The 24186-nt window shown below is 39.0% G+C and overlaps 1 protein-coding gene across 10 annotated transcripts; it reads left to right on the forward strand.

Moving 5' to 3' along the window:
* Positions 1-396: 396 nt before the first annotated feature.
* On the forward strand, positions 397-19660 carry LOC116844751 (polycomb group protein Pc-like). 10 transcript variants are annotated; one of them, XM_032816734.1, is made up of 6 exons: positions 663-807; positions 2922-3106; positions 11425-11468; positions 11555-11678; positions 13867-14286; positions 15520-19660. In XM_032816734.1, the coding sequence occupies exons 2-6, from the start codon at positions 3047-3049 to the stop codon at positions 16138-16140; spliced, it is 1269 nt and encodes a 422-aa protein (XP_032672625.1). In that variant the 5' UTR covers positions 663-807; positions 2922-3046; the 3' UTR covers positions 16141-19660. The 10 variants fall into 10 exon arrangements, with proteins under 10 accessions (XP_032672621.1, XP_032672622.1, XP_032672625.1 ...); XM_032816738.1 differs by lacking the exon at positions 663-807 and adding an exon at positions 850-998; XM_032816733.1 differs by lacking the exon at positions 663-807 and adding an exon at positions 1036-2824.
* Positions 19661-24186: the final 4526 nt, after the last annotated feature.

Here is a 24186-nt window from a genome sequence, read left to right on the forward strand (position 1 = left end):
TACACACGACGTTATATACGTTCCCCCCTCCTCCGCACCGTGTCCCCTCGTCTACGTGCCCGCCCTTCGCGGCGGTATACACGGTTTCGCGTCGTACGGCTTTACACGGTCGTTCGACGACGAGAAGAGAGGCCCCGGTGGCACGGTAGCGCGCTCCGCTATTCGGGTTTCCTGCGCGAGGGGTAGGAACGTGAAGGGAACGGGTTCTGCCTCTATCTCTCTTCCCGGCGTGTGCGGGAGGGGGAACGCTCTCTCGCCGAGAAACGCAGACTTCGCAGTGTGTGGCGGCACGGCGGGGTAGTAGGGGGAAGGAGGAAAGGGGAGAGGGCAAGGGAGAGACAGAAGCCCGAGCCCGCGGCCGACGGGCTCATCGGTAATGCCCGCCTTCGCGCTGCGTCGAGGGGAACCGACATGGGTTGTGCCAGGCGACGATTGGGCGCCCCGACGAGTGGGGCTCGGGACATTGGTGGCGCCTCGAGGGCTCTGCCAATCGGACGCTCGCGCCGTGGCATTTTTATCTTGCTATTTACGCCGAGGACGGAGAAGAACAGTTCCCCCGTCCGGCGTGCCACACCGTCTCCCTCGCACCCGGACGCTACCCGCGCACCGTCCTGCTCGCACGCGCTCTCCCTGTGCGGCTGGTCGGCGCAGGAGAGGACACTCTCGTTTCGGGATCCGTGGAGGTCGCACGCGTTTTCACGAGTCCGCGAGAAGTGTGGTGTGTGTATGCTGCTGCTGTTGCTGCGCCGTTGTCGTCGTCGTCGCGGCGGCTTCAAACGCGCTCTCTTGTGCTCTCGTCTTATACAGGTACGTGTGTCCGGATGACGGCGCTCGTCACCCGTGGATTTCCGTGATCTCTGGTGTTCGCCGCGTACTACGATAGGCTACCGCGCGCGCCGCTGTGTGTACTCGGGTACAGTGTGTGACAGTACGTCGCAGGAGGATGCGACGTTGCCGGATGTCGTAGGCGCGAATACGCGTACACGGCTCGTAGCATGGTGAGGTCGCTGAAGAGGAGAGGAACAGTAGACGCGCGCGCGCGCGCGCGAGAAAGAAAGAGAGAGAGAGGAGAGCGCGTCCACGCTCCGACGTGAAGGAAGAGTGACAGAGACGGAGGGAGTGTGCGCGGCGTCGATCGATTTCGACTCGCGACCAGAGGTGGAAAATCGTGAGCGTATGTCGACGTTGCTGACGTTGCCGCCGGCGCCGTCGTCATTGTCGTCGCTGCGAACGAATTCTGATCATCGTAGAGCGCTGTTACACGCTAGTGACATTTGCGGTGCGGCACTATCGACGAAACAAACTTGGCAACGTCGCATCGACTGCTCTCGCACACACGTATACGCGCGCGCATACACGTACCTTAGAAGGGAACTTGGGGTGGCTGGCTGGTTGGCTGGTTGGCAGGCAAACAGGAGATAGCCAGGCTTAGCTAGCGGGCAAGCAAGCAAGCAAGCAGGGCAGGCAAACAAGCAGGCAGGCAGGCCAGGCAGACAGCTTTCTTGTTCCGAGGACGGCGCTCCTGGTCGTGCCGTCTCTCTTTTCTACCTCCATTGCGCTTACTCTTCCTCTCCCTCGACCCCTCACCATCTCCCTCGTCCTCGCTTAGCTGAATCGTTCTCTCCCTTTCTCTCTTCCTCCCTCTCCGTTGTCGGTCTCCTTCTTCTCTTTCTCTCTCTCTCTCTCTCTTTTGCCTACACGTTCACGCCGCACGTACCGTTGAGAGTCTCTCCCTTCCCCTGTCGTAGTCTTTCTCTGCCTCTCTACCCCCTCTTCTCTCCTAACCTCGAGCGGATCGGACGAGTCCATCGGCTTGCGAGGGGAGCTCGGCAGACCTCGGCCCTAGTCGGCCTCGATCCGCAGAATGCGTTAGACGCCACGAGTCGATCGCTCCGGTTACCGTATACTCACGACCCGTGAATGCAGCGCGTACGTCGCGGCGCTTGCGGAAGCCGTCGCGTGTTACTTGTGCATAGCCGCGAGCCGCGGCGGCCCTTATCGTTGCCAGTTGACGCGTTCGATTTGGACGCACTCGACTAGCGTACATCCGTGCGACGGCCATGTTTGGTGTTTACGACGTGAGGGGGGACCGCTGACGTCACACGATTCGGACGGCCGATCTCGCCCGAGCGGCAACACGAAGACGGGACGAGCGACAGCAGCACCAGCAACGACGGGAAACGTGCCGTCGCGGCTGTATACCGGCAGCGCGCAACCGATACATCCGCGCCCGCGCACAACGTGAGAGGACCCGTCGTCGTGTGTCGTCATCATTGTCATCGCCGTCATCGGACGCGAGGGGAGACTCGCTCGTCGTCGCGGCGCGCACGAAGCCACACGAACACTCGCGACGTGCACCGCCCGAACCCGTAAAGTCGTCCGGTGTGCTCTCCTGATGGGATCGACTTTGCTCGCTGTGCTCGCCGGTTCTGCCGTGACTACTGGCCTTTCGAAAAACATCGTGCGCCTTGCCACCTCCTACTCCCGCTTCTCCGCCTCCGCCTCTGTTGTCGCACCGTGGAAATAGCACCCCTTTGAGCACCGGGCGGCGCTCCGCCGCTCTCTGTAACCGCTCCGCCGCGGAGACCGTTGAGCTAGGGAGTGCAGTAACGTTGTTGCGTGCCGACACGAGCGGACGACAACGCGAACCTGGCTGAGGATTCCACTAACTGATTGTGCGCGACGTCGTAGATACGAACACACGCCACGTGGTGATCGCGCACGTGCCTCATCGTGCCTCTCTTCGCACGATACGCAGCAGTGTTCGTTTGAGAGTGCAGTCGATCGATCGATTCCTCGCGATATACGTTGCCTATCTGCCTACGTACGCGCAGTGTTAGACTCTCTGTCCTTTGTCTCTCTCTCTCTCTTTCTCTCTTTCTCTGTCTCTTGACTAGTCCGTGATCGATCTTGTTGCGCAGGTGTGCCGGTGGTACATATGGTGTTTCACGAAATATACCGCGTGACACGCAGACACGGATTAATCAGCTGCACTTGCGTCCAGGATCTGGAATACGTGGATTAAGAACCACTCGACGAGAAAGCCATGGATCTGGGCGACAGGGTCTACGCCGCGGAGCGGATCACGAAGAAGAGAGAGAAGCGAGTGAGTAACGCGACCAGTCACCGTCAGGTGGCACCACCAGATGGAATCCGTTCGCGCGCCGTTACCGCCTCTTTATCCCCCCTCCCTCATGCCTCCTACCTTGTCCCTCTCTCTCTCTCTCTATCTCTTGATCGCTTTTTTTTTCTCTTTTCCTCCGACAGCCGGCTCCTCGGCCACCTCTCTTCCGCGACAATTTATGCCGCGCTTCTAGACTTCAGGCATTAAGTGCCAACAGGTATGGGCCTGTTTAGCTCCGACACACGTTCGTGTCGCCATACGCACTTACCGAATCCGGAAGCGCGACTGGACATCGAGTTATGGATCGACCGGTTTTCACGCACGTGTTGCCATCGGCTAGACTATCGATTCGCCCTCGTTACAAGAGCGTGTAAGCGATTTCGCCGCTCGCACCGCCGCCGTTATATCGGCATCAATCATATACGCGGGTAGAATGACAGCGCGCGCGCCCCCCGAAACGTACGCTATTTGTCACGAATGTGTGTCGAGGTGCACGCCACGAGAGAGAGTAAAATGTAAATACGAGAACTTTCCTCGCACTTCAATTCTCGCTTGGAACGCGTCGATAATATATATTTTTGAAGCGCTGCCAAATTATTACGTATTCTACTGTCACTTCCTTCCGCTCTTTCACGAAAATCTCTGTTGCAAACGCGCCTTTTCATCAAATGGCGAACATTGTACCGTAACCATAGACACGTATAATGGACTGACTATTAGAGGGCTGAAGCCAAGATCGAAGGATACAGATATACTGATAGTACTGCTTTCTCTGTCACACAGCACCGTAGACGAAAGCGACGTGGGGGAAACAGAAGAGTGAACATAGTGAAAGAAAGAGAAAAATAATGTGCATTTGATTATGAGAAAACACATAACCGTAGATCTGTTCGTGTTGCTTGCACTTTTCGCCCTTAGAATAAGACAGACGCATATTCGGACACTTGAAAAAGCAAAAGAGAGGAAATCGAGTGCGAAAAGTACGAGCAATACGAACAAACCACATGATTGCGATCCGAAATGCACTCACTATTAGCGTGCTTATATATTTAATTTCAAAATATATTTAATGTTATATGTACTGTACACTTTCTTTATTGACTACATTTGCACAGCAACGTTAATCCGGATTAGTAACAACCGTAGTTAGTGAACTCTTGGGTTTTATTGGTATATTCTTTTAGATTTAAAAATTTACTCCAATCGGATTCGAGAATTCACTAACTACGATAGTTACTAATCCGGGTTAACGTTGCCGTGTAAAACCCTATGCACAATATCAGGTAACAGGCAATAGGAATAGACATTAGCCAATAGGAACAGGGAATAGAAATAATTCACCAATCTGATTTCCTATTCCCTGTTCCTATTGCCTGTTGCCTGGCATTGTGTAAACGTAGTCAATGTCAGCGCATTTCGGACCACTGTTCTCCTCTTTCCTTTTTTCTACCAACTACATAATTAGACAAGGAAAACACCACTATTCTCTATTGCCCTTTCGTTCTAAGTCGGTTTCAGAACAGCTGCACACAAATTTCCATGAAAATAAACGTAAGACGTAAACTTAAACTGAAGAATCAATCAGTATATTGCTTTATCTTTGCGTATTCTAGAAGAAGACAGTACTGACGATAAAATTGATTGTTATGCAGAACTAGAATCCGACCGGTTGAAATTCTAGTTACTCAATCTAAGTTCTAGTTACACCGTTACTTCTATCTAAAACTTCTTTCTTCTATCTTCTTCTAGAGTATGCAAAGATAAAGCAATATCCTGATTGGTTCTTCAACTTAAGTTTACGTCTACGGTTGCGGAAATTCGTGTGCGAGCCAGCCCTCCAACGGGAATGCTCAGTCTATTTTATACGTCTATGGCCATAACTCTCTCTAGATAGATCGTCTCGAAATTTATAGGCCATGGTCAGTCAAGCCATCAGTCAAGCCATCAGTCATGAATATTTTTACGTAAACTCGGTCTCATATAAATTACTTAAATCATGTAATTCTTTTTCCCTAGTGTGAAATCGTGAAAAGTAAATAATTCTGTAGTACTTTGAGACGTTCACGAATCTTCTCCGAACTCGTAAAAAATTAGCATTTCCATGTATTTTCAAGCTTAGATTTCTCACTTTTTCTTCACGAGTTCACACGAGGGAAGAAGATTCATGACTGATCTCCAGGTTGATCCCAATCAGTTGTCTGGTTCGTACAAAATGATGTTATTGGCTCTTGATACGTCGTGTAACGCAGCATGGTGTAATCAGAATATTAATAAGAAGTATGATCGATAACTATAACTAGTATCATTTCATACCAAATAACTGACTGGGATCAACTCTAGGATTATGAGATAAATTTCTAGTCAGGATTTACATCCACAAAGAATTTGTCTTCGTATGTATCCTCAGTCACGCGCAAAATCGACTCTTCGGCGATTATGCAACGTATGGATTTGCACGTAATTCTCTACAACGCAGAAACAAGCGTTTTCTTCTTCCGAGCATTTCGAAGGAAACATTTGCAGTAGTTGGAGTTTCAGAATAGTCGTGAACTCTGCTTCAATCTCCGCTAATCTACTCCTACACAATCCGAAGGCAACAATAACAGTTGTCTTAAAGAGTACGGTCAAGTGCCTGATAGGCTAGTGGCCTAATTTATTCAAAAGGATTATATGGCTCTTTTTGATAAAGAATCAAGTAAGGAGGAGTAAGAGTCTGTTAAGAATCAACACACAGATGTAATAGCGTGATGTTAACTAACTAAATCATAAATTGTTAGTGTTTTGTCTGTTCTAATTTATTCAGAAAAAAGATTTAAATCCAGAGTACTTATAGTTTTTGCCACGTTGATTACAAATATACGCATTATTTTCCAAAGAAAATGGCCCATTTTAAATAACACTCACTAGATGACGCTATTTATTTTCACAAATAAAAAGTGAAACTATGACAATTTGCAATGACAAAATCATCTTCTGCGAGTCGTAGCAACAATTCCAGGTGTTCCTCGAAAAAGAATGACTGAATTGGCTTTCGAAATTCTATCTTTGGTGGATTCTAATAAGTTCTCAGTTGACACGACCAAATTGGATCGATCGACTTGTTGATTACATTTTAAAACCACTAGTAAGGTCAAATGCGAGCTATCAAGAAATAAATTAACATTTTTATTTTGTGAAAATAAATGGCATTATGTAGTACAATTTTTAAATGTACGTAATAAGCTATTTTCTTTAAAACGATACGTTGGCTTACCTTGGGACTTGCATATTCGTAACTAGCGTGCTAAAAACTATAAAGTAAGACTAATTTGGATTCAAAATTTTTTTCTAAATAAAATAGACCGAACTCTTGACCGCGCACACACACTTTTAATGCAATAATCTTACCTCGCGAAGAATGTGATCATACATACATTTGGTATGTTGAACATTTCAGAAATTTGTAGCTAGAGTTCCTAGTTAGATATCTATAGGGTAGTAGTTAGGGTTCCCGAATCGTCGCCGCCAGACTTTAGAAATAAAAAGATGTATTCAAAAATAACACTTGCAACCGATCGAGCAGATGTGTGAAATGGACCAAACACTTTCCTTTTGATCTAACACCAATAAATAACTGTAAAATTAATGCGACAAATTCATAAAAAAATGTAGATTAAAAAGGTAAGTTGCGTGTCACGTAATTTCGGTAATTTTACGATAATTTCGTGATTTTTAAAGCGAAAGGAAAGTATTCGAATTCTTTTACAAATGTGCCCGATCGATTGTGAATGTCATTTTACGAGCTATATCTTTTTGTTTCAACGTATTTTGCAAGAATTTTTATCATCTCTGACGTCATCAATTGAGAGTTTCACAGCGAGGAATCAGGAGCCTTAAACTGCTGAAAAGTGTCTCAACTGTTCTGACATCGGCTATACAATCCTGGTTAACGGGAGTCCGCAGGCGAACAATCGCTGACGGATGGGAGAAAGGTTCCGTATGGCGATCAACTGGTAGCAACCGGTGGCGTGTTATACGATACAGAACTGCAGAGCTCTGCGCCACACAAATACATACAACTCCCAAAATTGTCCGTGAAACACGAAACTTGTGCGAATCGCGTTTCGTGGTATATTGTTTTGTTCATCTCGGAAATCGCAAGACTTGTAAGACTATTCTACAATAGCCGTCAGAGTACGTAGGTAAGACGTAAGCATTAAACAAATTGGCTAACCCATTATTTCTGAACTTGTAAGAATCCCATTGATCAGTTACGTCTTACTTATTGCTTACGTCTTACTATGATAGTATGTAAGAAGACAGGTGACTTATTGCGCATATGGCAGTCGCATGGTAAAATTGACCCAATGAAATTTGGGTCCAAATGCACGCGCGAAATTCAAATGAAGAAATAGTCATATATAATTATACATTTTACACATAGTACAGTGACGAGATAGATTGTTCGTTTGAATCATTCTTGTACACAAGAATCTTAGAATTGCTTTATCCAGATATCATTGCTCATATATGTTGTTTAAACGTATGCAACGGACCTAAGCGTCCGAAAATAAAATGACGTTAATTCTATTGCATTCCACACGAGCCTTCACCGCCATTGTTTCGGGCTACGTTCCGAAATTCTATAGTATACGTGACATGAACTATAGATTTTCAGTATATATTTGAGACCTAATTCTGTTTGGTCAATTTATGGACGACTGCGCATCCACCGGAATGATTCACCTGTCTTCTTGCACCATGCATCTTACTGCATACTCCCATAGTTGTCGTAGATGGGGCTTTTTGACGCAATTTTGTGAGTTATCGTAATATATGGCGCCCGAGCGTCAACGAGTGTAATCCTGCGCCAAAGTAAAAGAACGTTCACTCGTGACATCGAAAGAATCAATCACCGAGACGCAAAACGAAATTACAGCTGGCGCTGATGAAGTACTCGGATATTATAACACTTTGACTCTCGTTCCCTGCATATTTATTCGGGAATAGGTCTCATGTCATCAACGAGCTATTAGATCTGTTCGTTTCCGAGGAATTTCTGAACTAATGCACCCTGGTGCAATAAATCAGAAGTGAAAGAAAATATACTTGTTTCATTATTAGTCTGTTCTTTTCAGCTGCACTGGTGCAATAAGTTACAGTGAGATAAAATATGTTTTACTGTAACTTATTGCACCAGTGCAACTTAAAAGAACAGACCTTAGGTTTGCGTTGCTTGTATTTTTGACACTTTTATATCTAATGCCCTTTGCACACCAAAAGTGCAATTGCAATATCCAATGAGAACTTTTCTTTCTAAAGAGAGCAGGCTAACGGACGTAAAAGTGCAAGTAACACGAACAAACTCTCTTATGACTTGTTGCACCAGTGCAGAAGTTCTTCGAAAATGTTCTTCAATAAAACAAATATATTTTATCTTTCGAAACAGACCCATTATCAAAGACAACCAGTCCTGGGAGTAAATTTCCGTATATTGCCAAAGGGACTCCTAGGCGCCCGGAGGTAATTGAAGAAGGGTGATATTATCGACCGTTTTTAGCTATTCTATGTAAACACTTGAACATTCAGTGTGCGGTAACGTATTAATCTTATAATTCACAGCCGCCTTGATGTTTTTTATCGTTATACACATAACGAAGTATATCCAATACTTTTAGGAAACTACATTTCTCCGCAATTATCATCCATGCAGATTTTACACACTTTTATCAACTTACCGACAGGCGGTTATTAAGTGGCGGAGCTTTCTAATACGCGAAATCTCATAAGACCGGCGGCCTTTACCTCGTCGGTGCTCACGCGAAATTGCAGCCGACCGAATCAAATGACAAACCGAACTCGTGAGATGACACACGTGCTGGGCGTTAAAGTGCATTCACTCGCGAATCGATGACACGATTGTTGCACGCACTATCGACACGTAACAGTGTCTCGGGTAGCAGTACGGCTCGCGCGAAAGGATGACAACCTGGTCTCTCGCGTTATCACGTCGATCACGTCGACCGGTGCGTAGCACTGCTGTCGTTCCCGCGTCTCATGACGTATCGCGTGTGTCATTGTTTTCCAACTGTCATGCCGAACAGCCGTTGTGAATCGCGATGGGCCGGCGTGCCGTTTCTGTCGTTGGCCCACGGCCAATAGGTGAGCCTGCCTATGGATATCGACTCGACATGGGTCGCGCTATCGATCGTGCTCTCCGCGAGATGAATTCGAAAATTCGTGCGTTCCCCCAGTCGCGCGCAGGCGGAACCCTCCCTTTGAAAACACCATTTATATAAAAGAAAAATATATAATATTCTCTCCGCGTGTACAGATAAATCTCCGGATTTCACGTTACCTGGGGTAGTGTATAACGCAGCGTTTTACACACTGGGGTAGAAAAAATATGTAAAGAATAAACATTTGTTCGATCAATACTCGGGGAAAAAATACCTAAGAAATAATAAATATTTATTCGCGGTAGATACCAATATACATATAATAACACATTTATCTATATTAATGTGTGTAAAATATTTTTCAAATAAAAAAATATACCTTTTTCTAGAACTTTAAGAAAACCTTAATTTTTCATGTAAACAAATTTTTCTGAATAAAAGAATTGAGACTTAAGTAAATATATTATTGACACCCACCAAAGAAATATTTGCTATTTTTTAGATATTTGTTTTCTTTGTTAATAACATATTCACTGAAATCTAAATTCTTTTATTGAAATAAAATAAACTTTTATGAAAAACTAAGGTCTTAAAAAAGTGTTCGTTCTTTATTTAAAAATATTTTGTGAGTGTATAAATATGTATATTAGCACGAGTAAATATGTTATTAGATCAAATAAATATTTTTTTTTTATTTCTCAGATACTTTTTTCTCTCAGTGTGGACGACTTTTAGAGGATTAATCTTAGAGCAGAAGAAACTTAGATTTAGTCTAATTTTAATTGCATTGAGAAAGGATGAAAAAAATTCCATTTAAAAATTACTCGGTTTCGAAGTTAGCATAAACAGATTATAATTTTTAAAGCTGGGGAAGGGAAAGGGCATTTAATCTGCGAATTGATTTCCTAAAGCGCAAGCTAGAATCAGCTGGGGTAATGTCACCGTGCACTTGGTTTTATTAAGGTAATTAGAACTTGTATCTTCTATTCCTGTTCCTGCTGCTCGAGGAATTCCTCGATCTCGGAATATAAATGAACGCACTCTATCTGTCTATTTATCTCTGCGCGCGATCAGCTCGATTTTACGGTGTAATCACCGACTGACAGACAGCTAACGACGCCAATGGCTTTCACCGATCGCCCGATTCTATCTACACCACGATCGACGGGACGTAGAAAATTCCTCTGCAGGATGAACGATGTAACAACGCGCGCTACTCGCGCGTTGAATTAATTATCGCGCGATGATAGCTATAATTACGCATACTGATAAGTGAATTAGCTTTCACCGATTGGCAGATCTTATCGGCAAATGATCGGTTGTGCGCGCGCGCAACATGTGGATGTAATGGTGCAATAATTCTGACGTTAATGCAGCAGGCGTAGGATAATGATAGATCTAATTATGAGTAAATGTGAAAGTGATCAATGCGCGATTACGTGCTTTATCGATAGTTGATTAGCTGAAGAGTAGCTTCGATCGTCGTCAGGTATCATAAAGTTGATATCATAAAGCACAATAATTCATCGTAAAGGCAATATACTGGATATAAAAAAGAAAAGAGATAGATAAGAAATACCTTCCAAGAGATATCTTCCTTGAAAACTGTTTTCTCTCTCCTTTTCGTAGATTTATCCAAGAAAAAAACCCGCCCAATTCTATCCTCATCGCGATATCAACTATTATTATTATATTTACATTTGTTAATATTTCACAATGACACCTTGTAATAATGCTATATTTTTAGGAAATATTCGCCGATTAATTTATTGTAGTGACTGGGAGCAAAAGGGGAAAGTAACACGAATAGATATTTATGTAGTGGCGCCGCGATAATTAAGAATAATGAAATGACAACTCGAATTTGCTCTTTCATATCTCATTCAACGCAATGTTATTCATTGTATTTGCTGTCGATGCGTGATCATATTAAATGATTCAATAATTTCTTTTCATTCTCTTATATTCTGATTTGCTTTAATATTCGCAAATTTTTTACGGAATAACCATCAACTAGTGTAATTTCTCCAATCATTCATTGAAGCACGTAATTGTGGAATATTTCCGTAAAACGTTTCGTAATCATCATTGATGACCGTTAATTTATTTGTGTTTATTGTAACTTTTATTCTTTGCTTTTAGGGCAAGGTCGAGTACTTCGTCAAATGGAAAGGTTGGAGTAAAAAGTGAGTGCAAAGTCAAAGATTCGTCATTAGATACAATGTGCGACGCTCATGAATGGAATGTATTTCTAAATCCTTTTGCATTTTAGATACAACACATGGGAGCCAGAGGAAAATATATTGGACGTCAGGTTAATCGAACTGTACGAAGAAAGTCAAAAAGGTGGCGAGATATCTACTAGGAGGCCGAGGCGAAGGGATACCAGATACAGTGTAAGAACAATTTTCTTTCATTAATATTAATCATTATATTTATGAGTTCCGAATAAATCATGATATTAAATTTAATTAATTGTGCGAGAAACTAATCTTAATGCAGAAAAACGATGATTATATATATATATATATATATATATATATATATATATATATATATATATCAATATAATATCTAAATGACAAATTGTGCCCAACACGTACACGTGCAAATTCATATCTCTTTGGTAAATACACCCGTCCCGTTTTATCGTGATAAAAATATAAAAATGAGAGCTTACACCTCGCCACAGCCATGTTAAATTTGTAACGTCAAAAGCGAGGGACGACATATTGCCGAAAATGATGCGCCATTTATAAATAAAGATAAATATGGACGAAAGAGCACTTAAGATTATCTGAGCATACTTGTAAAATTGTCCGAAAAATATCTCTTTTCCCTAACGATTAATAAGTAGTTGTATAATAAATGATGAAATGAGGCATGCAGACAAAACAGACTCATTTTATCATTTCATCCCAGATAGCACATGATATTCTCCGTATATTCTGAATTCATACGGAATCTCCCATATATATACGTAACATTCTGAGAATATACCGAGAATATCGTAAGCAGTATATACTGAATACGAACATTTCGTATATTCTAAGGATATCGCACACAGTATATCATATTTTGCATGCATACCGTAGATTCTGCATATATTATGGAATTTACCCCGAAAGTTCATATATATACGCAATATGCTGGGGATATTCTGAGGATATTGCACACAGATTATGTAAACTTACGTCTAAAATGTAAAAAACAAGTTACGGTTAATATTTTATAGAATTATGAATTGTGTAAGAAATATTTTTTTAATATTCTCAGAATACCGGAATATATATATTTTATATATATATATATATATATATATATATATATATATATATATATATATATATATATATAAATTGTTACATGTATTTTTCAAATTAACTTATCGTTTACTCTCAAATACACAATAATGTTAAGTTAAAAATATAAGAGCAATAATCGTGTCACTATTTCGCCAATATACATTATATCAATATCCATCGCACATTAACTGTTTTAGTTTTCAATATCTGTTAGTAAATATAACATTACAATGTTTTGTAGGCACATAAAGATACATTATGTAAGCACAAGTTATAAAGGTATCGTCAGAGCCATTTGAATCATTACTAGTTATCTGATCACCAAGGTTGAGCAACAGCAACGAAGACTAGGATCAAGACTAGGAAATGAGATGACTGGTGCAGTTCAAGTTCGAAACTATAAAGAAACACGTATAAGCAAAACGCCGCAAAATATGATACACCAATTTGTTTTTAATTATTTTAACAAAATGACCAAACATTAAGTTATATGGAAGTACGCGTGATTATGCGCTGTGTTTGTGTATGCTCGTGTGTTAATAATACTTTATATATACAATATTCTGATGTTATGAGAATATTCCACGTATATCCTCAGAATATCATGGACGATATTCTGAGAATATCCTAAGTATATCATGAATATATCTTAATATATATGGAATATATCTTACATATATCAGATATGATATTTTTAGAATATTCTCAGAATATCATGTGCTATCTGGGATATGCCTTTACCATTTATTATACGACTATTTATTGATCATCAGGGGAAAAGGATATTTTTTGGACAATTTTACAAATATGTTTAAGCAATCTAATATGCTCTTTTATCCATATTTATCTTTATTCAGAAATGACACGCAACTTTCGTCAGCATGTCATTCCTTGTATCTGACGTCACAAGTCGGACATGGTCGGCGAGATACAAGGAACCTTAAGAATCATAATTAATTATTCCTAAAATAATACTTTCCCTTTCTTAGATGTGTTGTGACATCTCGCAGAATTATTATTATTGTATATACTCTGTTACGAGAATATATACAGTCTTCCACTTGTATATTATACTGAGTCACTTTAATAGCTTAATATATTAACAAATTTTACAATATTCCTCAGTGAACGAACGCACAAGTACAAGACTATTCACGAAATCTTCATCTTTTAAGACAATGTAACTAATTAACATGAGAGGGAGAATTAAGAGAACGAAAGTTGAATTCGGTGCATATGTCCTGTATATGATCTAATGAATGACAACCGTTATTTTCAGGAACAGGCGCTGGCCAATCTCGTAGTCGAGGAGGAACCTGGCGGAGATGAACGAGTAGGCGAAGATAGCCAGGACGAGTCGACGACAGGCAGCACATCAGCGACTCGTTTAAATCCAGTAGCGCCCGATGAGGACACATTGCCGAGTTCCTTGGACGGTCATGAGTCTCCGACGCCGCCAGAGTTGGAATCAGCATTCGCCGTCGACTCGGACAGTTCCACCAGTAGCGCGGACATTCCCTTGTTGCCCAGAAAAGAACTCGCGGGCACCAAGAGGAAGGCGGAAGTATTGAGCAAGGAGTCTGGCAAGATCGGCGTGACAATTACCACGAGCAGCCCCACTAGCGGCAGTGGTAGCCCACCACCGAGCAAGGTTCCTCGTTTATTGCCTTTGAAAAACAACTCCGCGTCACCATCTTATGTAAGTGTCAATCGGCATAAAAGTAGAAGTAATTATTGGCGCGATAAAATTGAGATTGGAAATTGTGGAGATGTTCCTCTTTTTTTTAAATCTTCCACTCGTATAATCAAGTTTTATAGCTTTGTGTCGCGGATGAACCTTCTTTGTGTATTTTTGCTCATTTGTATATCGCTCATTTGCTGCAACAATGACATGACTAAAAAATCGCCCTTATTGAGTTATTAGTACAGGGAGAAAGGTACATGTACTATTTACAGCTAAAACGACGATTACTTACGATTACGATTACTTTACTATTTAATTATACCAATATGGTATTTTAAAATTCTCATACAAAGTTATAGCAATTCAAAACATTAAATCGTATCTCCTGAAAAATCATATTTTTTTAGTTATGTCATTGTTGCAGCAAATAAGCGATATATTTTAAAGGAGTAGATATTCAGTACTAGTAAATACAGAATATGTAACGTAACGAAATTGCTTGGTGCAGAGTAAACTAATATTGCATTAGAAATATGAAACATTCAATCGGTGATAAACTTAGACTTCCTATAATTGGATTATATATGGATTGTGCTGTGCGATACTGAAGATGAGATATATAAATTATAACTAACTGATAAACACACGTTCTCTCAATGTTGGAAACATTATCGTGTAAACATCATTATAGCATAAAAATTTCGTGTTGCATTTTCATATATTGCAGCCAAATATTACAATCAACTGTCGCAATGAGTTCTTTCCACTACATCCCTTCCAACATCCCACGCTGTTGTTTCGAATTATATAGTATCCAACAGTTCCCAAGAGATTGTACTTTATACACTTTTTTACTCCGGATAATAACATCTCCGCGCGCGCGCGTGATGTAGTTTATTCTTTATTATTTTATTCAAATTTATACAGAGATGACAATAATATTAGTCTGTGAGCTGTTATCATGTCCTTTTTAACCTTAACTTTTGCGCAGCCTCTCCTTGCACTATTTGTCCACATTTGTATATGCTAAGCAATCAATAATAATAATTATTATTATTACTATTATTATATTATGATTGTAGGAAATTATCTTTCAGTTTGAATAGTTTTGAATCCGTTCTTTTACAACATGATTTCCCAATATATGCAAGAAAAGCACAAGTGTAGATATCGTGTACAGTAGAATCCTCCTAGCGTCTTGTCGCGTCTAACGTGGAGCACACTAAAACAGATAACTTTTCGTTGCAGGGTCACAAGTTCAACGGCAAGAGGCCGTCGTCCTCCAGCGTAAAATCGACACCAGAGGAACCGCTACCGGCGTTCCCCACGACACTGGCGCCTGCAGTGCAAGACAAAAAACGTCCCGAAGCCGACGTACCTCACGGCCCACCTCCCTCGTTGCCGCGCACACAATCTGCCCCGTCGTCTCCGCAAATAGACACACCTCTGGAGGAGCCGCCGACGAAGAAGAGGAACTTAGAGCAAAAGCAGGAGAAATCGAACGGCGCGGTCGCAGTCGACGCGAACGGCCACAAATCGCCCAGTCCCACAGACTCCTACACCAACAACAACAGGTTACCGACCGTCGTGAATGGTCATCACAGTCACAACAATAATAATAATAATAACAACAATAACAATAACAACAATGCGCCGAACGTTAAGCAAACCGAAATCTCCAAGGCTGAGACTATCTACGTGCCACTGTCGAGTCCCGACACGGATTACTGGCACGCGAGGAATCCCGTGGCGGATCAGGTATTCATCACGGATGTTACCGTCAATCTGAAGACCGTTACTATCAGAGAGTGCAAGACTGAAAAGGGTTTCTTTCGCGAGAGAGATCCCAAAAACGATAATATCTATTAACGGTCCTGCTAACTGGCTATTCTGTGACCCGCCTATAGCGCGGGCATCGGAGGAGATAACTCGCTCTCCGAATTATATCTCGTACCACTGTAAATATAAATTATTTTTCACACATCAGCCGTCAAGCTGGAGGGTGTAATCGACTAAGAGCTAAACTTTTATAGTGACGGAAAATAAAAATCGCAGTGTCGCGAGGACGATCGAGTGTCACGCGGAGATCTGTTACAACGCTATCACAACGTCATGGGAATCGGGAATTTGAAGTGGACGCTGATCGTTTCATCGATTGGTGCGAAAGATAATTTTTTTCACTCTGGAAATTGAACTGTGCACTAGATGCGAGTCAAGTCTGTGTAAATCATTTGTAAAAACATTGGTGATGACATGTCGTTGATACGACGAATTTACTATTGATCCACCGTCGTATCACGATATATACTGTATATTTTAAAAATGCTTGATAGATTTTAACAGCGCTGAAAATCTGGAAATTGTTAGGGGATACTACATCTTTTAGTTAATTTTATTATTTGCTTGTATTAGGAAAGTTCGCTAAGAAAATGCTATAAATAAAATTGTTCGACTTTCATTTTTACTACGAAATATATACATATACGAGATAAAAATACTTAGAAAAAAAACAAAAAGTATTTTTCTAATTCATTTTTAGAATATGGAATCTGCTTGGCTAAAGTGATTCAAGGAGAGGAATTTCAAGAAAAGGAAAAGAAAAAGATAGTTTTCAACACATTATGATGTCGTATCCTATTTATTAATAAAATCTTATTATTCACTGAAAGATGAGGTACCGCGAAATAAAAAAAAGTCGAGTGCATGTACGTATACTTGAGAAGTTTACAGTATTTTTAATAATTTGTAACATCTCTTTTTAGTTTTCAATTTCGTTATGAGGAAGCCAATTGATACAATATCATTTATCGACAAATGCATTTCCGCGTCGTCAAATATTCATTCGTTTAAAGATTTTAAATTTTTGAAAGTTTTGAAAGGAAGTTTTCTTGCCGCGAATATAATCGAGTATTTTCTATTTAGGATAGGAAATAATCGCGCAAGTCGATTTCGACGGTCTCGTGAAATTATTTGGACGCACTAATGCAGAGAATTGTACATTGGCTGATCTAAATGTACAGGACGCTTTTATTCGCCTCGATATTGTATAACTTGTTATTTATTTTTTATCTTCAAACTTGACGTTTCACATGTTTTTAAAGATTCATTGTCATTTAACTACCAAGCACAACTCAGAGATATTGTTTCGATACGTTTGTTTTAAAATTGTATAAAACTGAAAGACCTATTGATGCGCCCCCTGTAAAAATATAATACAGTAATAAAACATAAATATAAAATGACTCTTGATTAATGAGATGAGATTTACTGTCTGTATCAAGTAAAACGATAACATAACTCAGTGTACATCTCCAATCTAAATTATATGTTATACATATGTTTTTTTTATAACTTTACGCAGAACAACTTTTAACAGTGCGCAATAATGCATTCAATTAAATGCACTGCGCATGTTTTTAGTAAATCCATTCTGTTTGTATATTTTAATTGTGAAACGCACCGCCAAATGGACGTTCTTTTGTCGACAACAAGAGAGCATCTCGAAACGTGAATTTAATGCGAAAACCAAATTTTATTACGTATTCAAAGCTTGTATATTACTCTCTCAGATATAATCTGTTCTTTTTAGTGATGCTGCAACACTGTGAATTTCGCGCGCTCTTTTTAAAGTCATGATGAATGAATTGATATATATAATTAAATTTATATATATATATGTTGCTTATTTATTATAATTAATACAAAAATTTTTAGATTTTTACGCTCTTAGTATAGTAGTTAGACTGTGTATGCAATGTGTCCCATCTGCAAGTTGCGAGCTTGGCATTCGAAATTACGTTATATAACATCTTTCGTTAGCATAAAACCAGCTGTTTTTTTTCCTCCAATAGATGTATATCCAATGAATTTACATATACAAGAATGTCGAGAAATCAAACAATTTTTGTGATTGAACGCTGAATGTGGGGTGGGATCAAGTGTACTCTAAGCAATGTCAATATTATCTACAGCATTTTCAAAGCTTTTACTTTCAAATACAAATATACGTGGGTGTTATATGCATACAATAATACACAGGATGTTTTACAACTCTGTAATTTTAATAGTATATTTACAATCTCTGAAATAGTTTATATTTCATGCATTCGGATACAATATATCGTACTATGATCAAATTTACCTTCTATAATATTAACTTAATTCTGTATTAAAATTTACCGTTGATTGAGTTGTTTTCGAACGCGATTCAGTAGAAAAATATTTACAGAAGAACGTAATAATAGTCATATTAAAATGCTAGAAGATATAGAAAGCAATATGTAACGTGTTATCAAAGCTACTTTTATCACTACGTGACATACTGTATCTGAGCGTTGTAAACTTTGAGTCTCTGATTCGTTAACTTTAAACTTTTAACTTTTTCCAATTTAAAAATAGCTTGAACATTTTTTATTAGAATCTTTATTTTTAGTGAGAAATGCAACATTAAAGTTACAGTTACTAAATATATGTACATATGTGTACATATATTGATGCTATTAACCAAGTATAGAAGCTATTTCTAAGTAAAAGAATATAAAATGCTATTATGTTCAACCATATATCGTAAAGTTTCACTTACATTTTGAATCAATAATATTATATGTGTGTATTTGATTTTATATTCGATTATAGTAAGTTCTTTACAAGTACCTGAAATGCGTGTGGCAGGTGGCGTGTCTACGTGTGTATGTGCGTGTATGTGTATGAGTATGTATGTATGAATCCATAACTTGTAAACTCTATCCGATTTCAGTGAAATGTTATTCAATCGATTGAAAAATTTACGAGTACATAATTAAACTTGGTCCTATCCTTAATGATGGAGAAGCGGAATTTTTTCCAAAGCGGGGCCATTTGTGTACGACTAAATCTAGGTTTTGTTGTAATCATCGAGGCGAAAGAGAATGAAACACGTTTACACTGTAATAATGTATCGCTGTATATTGAGAGTGTCTTGTAAAAATTGTAAATAGCCGGACAGAACTTTACGCTCCGCACGATAGATGGGTGGAGTGTGTGAGGACGGCTCGTAGGGTATACAAATCTTTGAGTTATCACTTGTACATAGACAGAAAGAAGCGGTAATCCCCTTCCAACTTGCCCCCTCTATTACCCGTAAATTTGAGAATACAGGTCTATTAGAGAGGGAGAATCCTTTTCTCTTAGCTTTAGAACTTTCAAGATAGACTGTGCGCGTACCTTCGAATATTGTTTCTGTACTTATAAATATTCAGACTACTTATACAATAAAGAAAAAAAGAGAAGCGCGATAAGTGACTACGCAGGCATATACGATACGTGAACCCCGGTAGTATCAAATTCAACAGTAATTTTAGTTCTCTGTCTGGTACAGATTCCTTGTTTCAATAAAATTTACTTGAAGTCACGCTTCGCTTTTACAATCAATTACTTCCTTTTCATGCATCGAGATCACAGTGTAGTGTTGACATTGCAAATGCTGACATTTTTCTGCAAAGTTTATGTCGCATTGATTGCACAGAATTACAAGTGCTCTAGCATAATGAAAGTATTTATAAAAATTAATTGAAGCATTACCAAATATATAACAAAAACGACAAAAATATATAATTGCACATATATATATAAAGATATTAAAAAAAATGTTACAAGGCTCCTGGATACTCACATCGTCCATTTTTTTTTTAATGGGGTCAAAAACGAGAAAACGCATGCTAAAAATTCTTGCGAAATACGTCGAAATAAAAAGATATATCCACAAAATGACATTTACGATCGATATTAGGCATATCTCTAAAATATTCCATACATTTTCCTTTCTAACAATCAATAAATAATCATAAAATTAATATAATAAAATAAGGAAATTAAAGTTAAAAAAAAGTTGCATATCACGTTAATTTTATGGTTATTTGTTGATTGTTAGAGCAAAAGGAAAGTATTCGGAATATTTTAAAGATGTGCTTAATCGATTGCAAATGTCATTTTTTGGATATCCCCACACAGCAGAAATGTTCAAAATACATTCATGGGGATATTCTAGAGATATTGAGATATCTTTAGGATATCCTAATGATATATTTTGAACATTTCTGCTGTATGGGTCTTTATCTCGACGTATTTTGCAAAAATGTTTAGCATGTGTTTCCTCACTTCTGACGTCACTAAAAGAGATGGACGATGCGAATACCTATGAGCTTTAAGGTTTTTTGTACTTCACTTTTGGCTATGTCAAATTTGTGATGTCAGGAACGAATGATATATATATATTGACGAGTTGCATGCTATTTCTGAGTAAAGATGGACGAATGAGCTTTTAAGATTACTTGAGTGCATTTGTAAAATTGTTCAAAAGGTATTCCTTTCTCCTGATGATCAATAAATAGTCGTATAATAAATGGTGAAATAAGACATGTAAAATAATGAAATGAGTGTATTTTGTCTGCATACCTCATTTCATCATTTATTATATGACTATTTATTAATCATCAGGGAAAAGAGATACCTTTCGGACCATTTTACAAGTATACTCAAACAGTGCTCTTTCGTCCATATTTATCTTCATTTAGAAATAGCACGCAACTTTCGTCAGTATATCGTTTTTCGCTTCTGACGTCACAAATTCAACGTAACCGTGACGAGGTACTTAAAACTTATACGGTAGATAGTACTCATGCGTTCTCTCTTTCTCTCCTCTCTTCTATCTCTCTGAATAAAAAAATGTTTATTAAACATACATCCAAAAATCAACCTTTTCAGAAGTACAAATATTTTTGTAATAATAAAATAATAATATATAGTAAGATATTCATTCTACATATATGATCAATGGAAGCACACAATTAACTTGCGTTATTAAAACTGGAAAAACATTTGTAATCCTGAGAGAGTTGATTTTTCGACTCATATTTACTAAACATTTTTTATTCGAGTTTTTATAACGATTTTTTTATAACGAGTACTATTCACTCTATAAATTTTGAAAACGAGAAAACGCATGCTAAGAATTCTTGCGAAATATGTCGAAATTAAAAGATATATCCACAAAATGACATTTACGATCGATATTAAGCATATCTCTAAAATATTCCATACACTTTCCTTTCTAACAATCAATAAATAATCATAAAATTAATATAATAAAATGAGGAAATTAAGTTAAAAAAAAGTTGCATATCACGTTAATTGTATGGTTATTTGTTGATTGTTGAGCATAAGAACTTTTTTTTTTAATCCTATGTAATATGCAATGCTCCAATTCATTCTCACACGTCCTTTCATTGTGTAAAAACATTGATATTTCTTTATAGTCTATACAACGCATAAACTTTGCAGAAAAAATTAATCAACTTAAGATACACACACAGTGATATATAAAATGACCAAAAATTAAGTTATATGAACGTAAAAATATATCATACATCTGTGAGCCATACTTTGTAGTGTCTAATCGCTCCACAGACATATCCAGGACATATCCTGGGTATTTACGTGTAAATTACTTTTTGTTTACGTATAAATAACAAAGTATGTGTGAAATATCTAAGTAGACAATAACTTCAGATAGCACAAAATATTCTATGAAGATTCTTATAAAATACGAATGTTAATTTCAGAATATTCGAATCTGATATTCTATAAATATACTTATATACTATAATATTACAGGCAGCAATTCATATATTTATAGTAGAAAAGAATGTACTTAGAACATCTGTAAAATTGTTTACTGCGCATGTACAATAAATTCATGGAACTGTCCAGATAGCCAAACCTGCGCAAATAGATTTTGAATAGAGCTTGCTACAAATTTTTGATGGCAGAAAGGCAATAAAACTATCACAGAATTGTTATATTTAATTATTTTGCTAAACTAGAAATATAACAGAGTCTGCTGACAGACAATCCGAGCAGATTGGTAGCAGAAACCGAGCAGACGTACTGCGCGACAAGATAGCGCGGTTTCTGCTGCCAATCTATTCACATTATTTGTCAGCAAACTCTGACGCCAAAACACGAGCTGAGTACGTACACAGATGGCTATAGTTTTGGTACGGAATTCTAATCAAATTTACTGCCAATCTGCGCGTACTCTGCTATTAATTTACTTACTGGGTGTGAAGTTTCCATAACGTTGCAAATAGTAACATGCATTTGTTATAGTTTAATAGTGATATATATCTACGAAATAAAATACTTAAATTATTCCTCAATAATTATTAAAGCAAAATCAATGAGAGAGAGAGAGAGAGAGAGAGATTCCTAAATTTTATAAATATTCTACGCACATTTATAGAATATTTATAGTTGTGTCATTCGAATATACTATGAAGGTCCTGTGAATATATATAACAGTGTTTTTAGTACATTCATGGAATATACAAATATTCGTAAAGAATATTTATGGAACACACATATTCCCCAGTGAGAAATAACTTATCGATAGACGTCGAATCGACGTCGATTTGACGATTTCGACGGAACTTGACAATTGGAACAAAGCAAGCCAAGGCTGAAGCTTATTGATTCGTTAAAATCTAATCTTTAATTGTCAATCGCCAATTGCTAGTGTGATTTGGACGTAACATAAGAATTGACCAATCATGTTGAGAATCGTCGAATTGTAAGGTCGCCATTTTTATGAATACTCGATGGTCAATTCTTACGTTACGTTACATCTTACGGTTACTGTTACGGAAAGTGTGTCTGGTCAGCTTTACGTCGTTTGCTTTGGAATTCTAAAGGTGCGTTCCCACTTAGCATGTTACGCGTCGTGTTATCCTTTGCGGACCAATCAAATCATCCCATTTTATTGCCTAATTTTACGACGAATAAATTGGGACGATTTGATTGGTCCGCGAAGGACGACGCGACGCGTGACGCGCTAAGTGGCAACGCACCCTTAGAGGACACATGCTATTGGTTAGGCGACAGTTTCCCGAAAAGTGAAGGGGATAATGTTGGTACCAAAGAAAATCTCTACACAATATAATTTAAAGATTCTGTTCTTTGTAACTGCACTGCTAAATTGGTGCAATAAATTGAAATGAGGCAAATATACGTTTTCTCACTCAAACCTTTTGTATTAGTTCTTTTGTAGCAGTGCAGTTACAAAAAACAGATCTTTAAATTATGGGTGCGTTCCGTTTCACGCATGATGCGCATGAAACGCAGCGTTAGAGTGACAGAGATAAAAAGAGAGTGAGATAAAAAGAGAGGGAGAGCACCGGGTGAGGTGTCGAACCTAAGTTAAGTTAGTTCTCGAACGCATGAGATTGCATGGATTGCACTACCTCAGAGCCGAGGCAACATTGGGCGCGTTCAGCAGACGCAACTGTTGTACAACTGTTGTGTAGATGTCTGCTGAACGCACTTCGCTCAGTTACCGCTACTCAGCATGTTTCGGGAGCGGACGCCATTTTTCCCATTAAACTTTTTCTCCGCTACCTACGCGCAACATGTTGCGAAACAAGATGGCAGCGCACATGAGAGAAGAAAGAAGTAAACACTATTAAAATCGTGTATTATAGTATATTTTTTAAAATGAGCTTAAGAAATTGTGATACGTAAATTGTGATATGTAAATCTTGCATCTAGCAATTACCTGTCACACAAGTAAAAATATGCCAATATAATAGAAAAGAGGGCCAGCGATGTAACGAGCATATAGAAATCTTGTATCTCTAGCTGCTTAACTTGAATAACTTCCGAAATACCGGCTTTTTCCGTATCCTCTTTCCTCGAAAGTCTATCAGCTGTACCAATCGAATCTAACCTCTGTCATATTCCAAAATAAGTTGCGGTCACATGACGAGATACACTGAAGTCACGTGACGAGATGTGAGATAAACCGTGTTCAGCCCGTTCAGCAGACACGATTTTCATCACTAAGCGCTACGTATCATTCGCTCAACCGCTTTGCAACTGTTGGGA

This window comes from Odontomachus brunneus, unplaced genomic scaffold, assembly GCF_010583005.1.
Source record: "Odontomachus brunneus isolate Ranch 3 - 2012 unplaced genomic scaffold, Obru_v1 Obru_scaffold_046, whole genome shotgun sequence".
Classification (NCBI taxonomy): Eukaryota; Metazoa; Arthropoda; class Insecta; order Hymenoptera; family Formicidae; genus Odontomachus; species Odontomachus brunneus.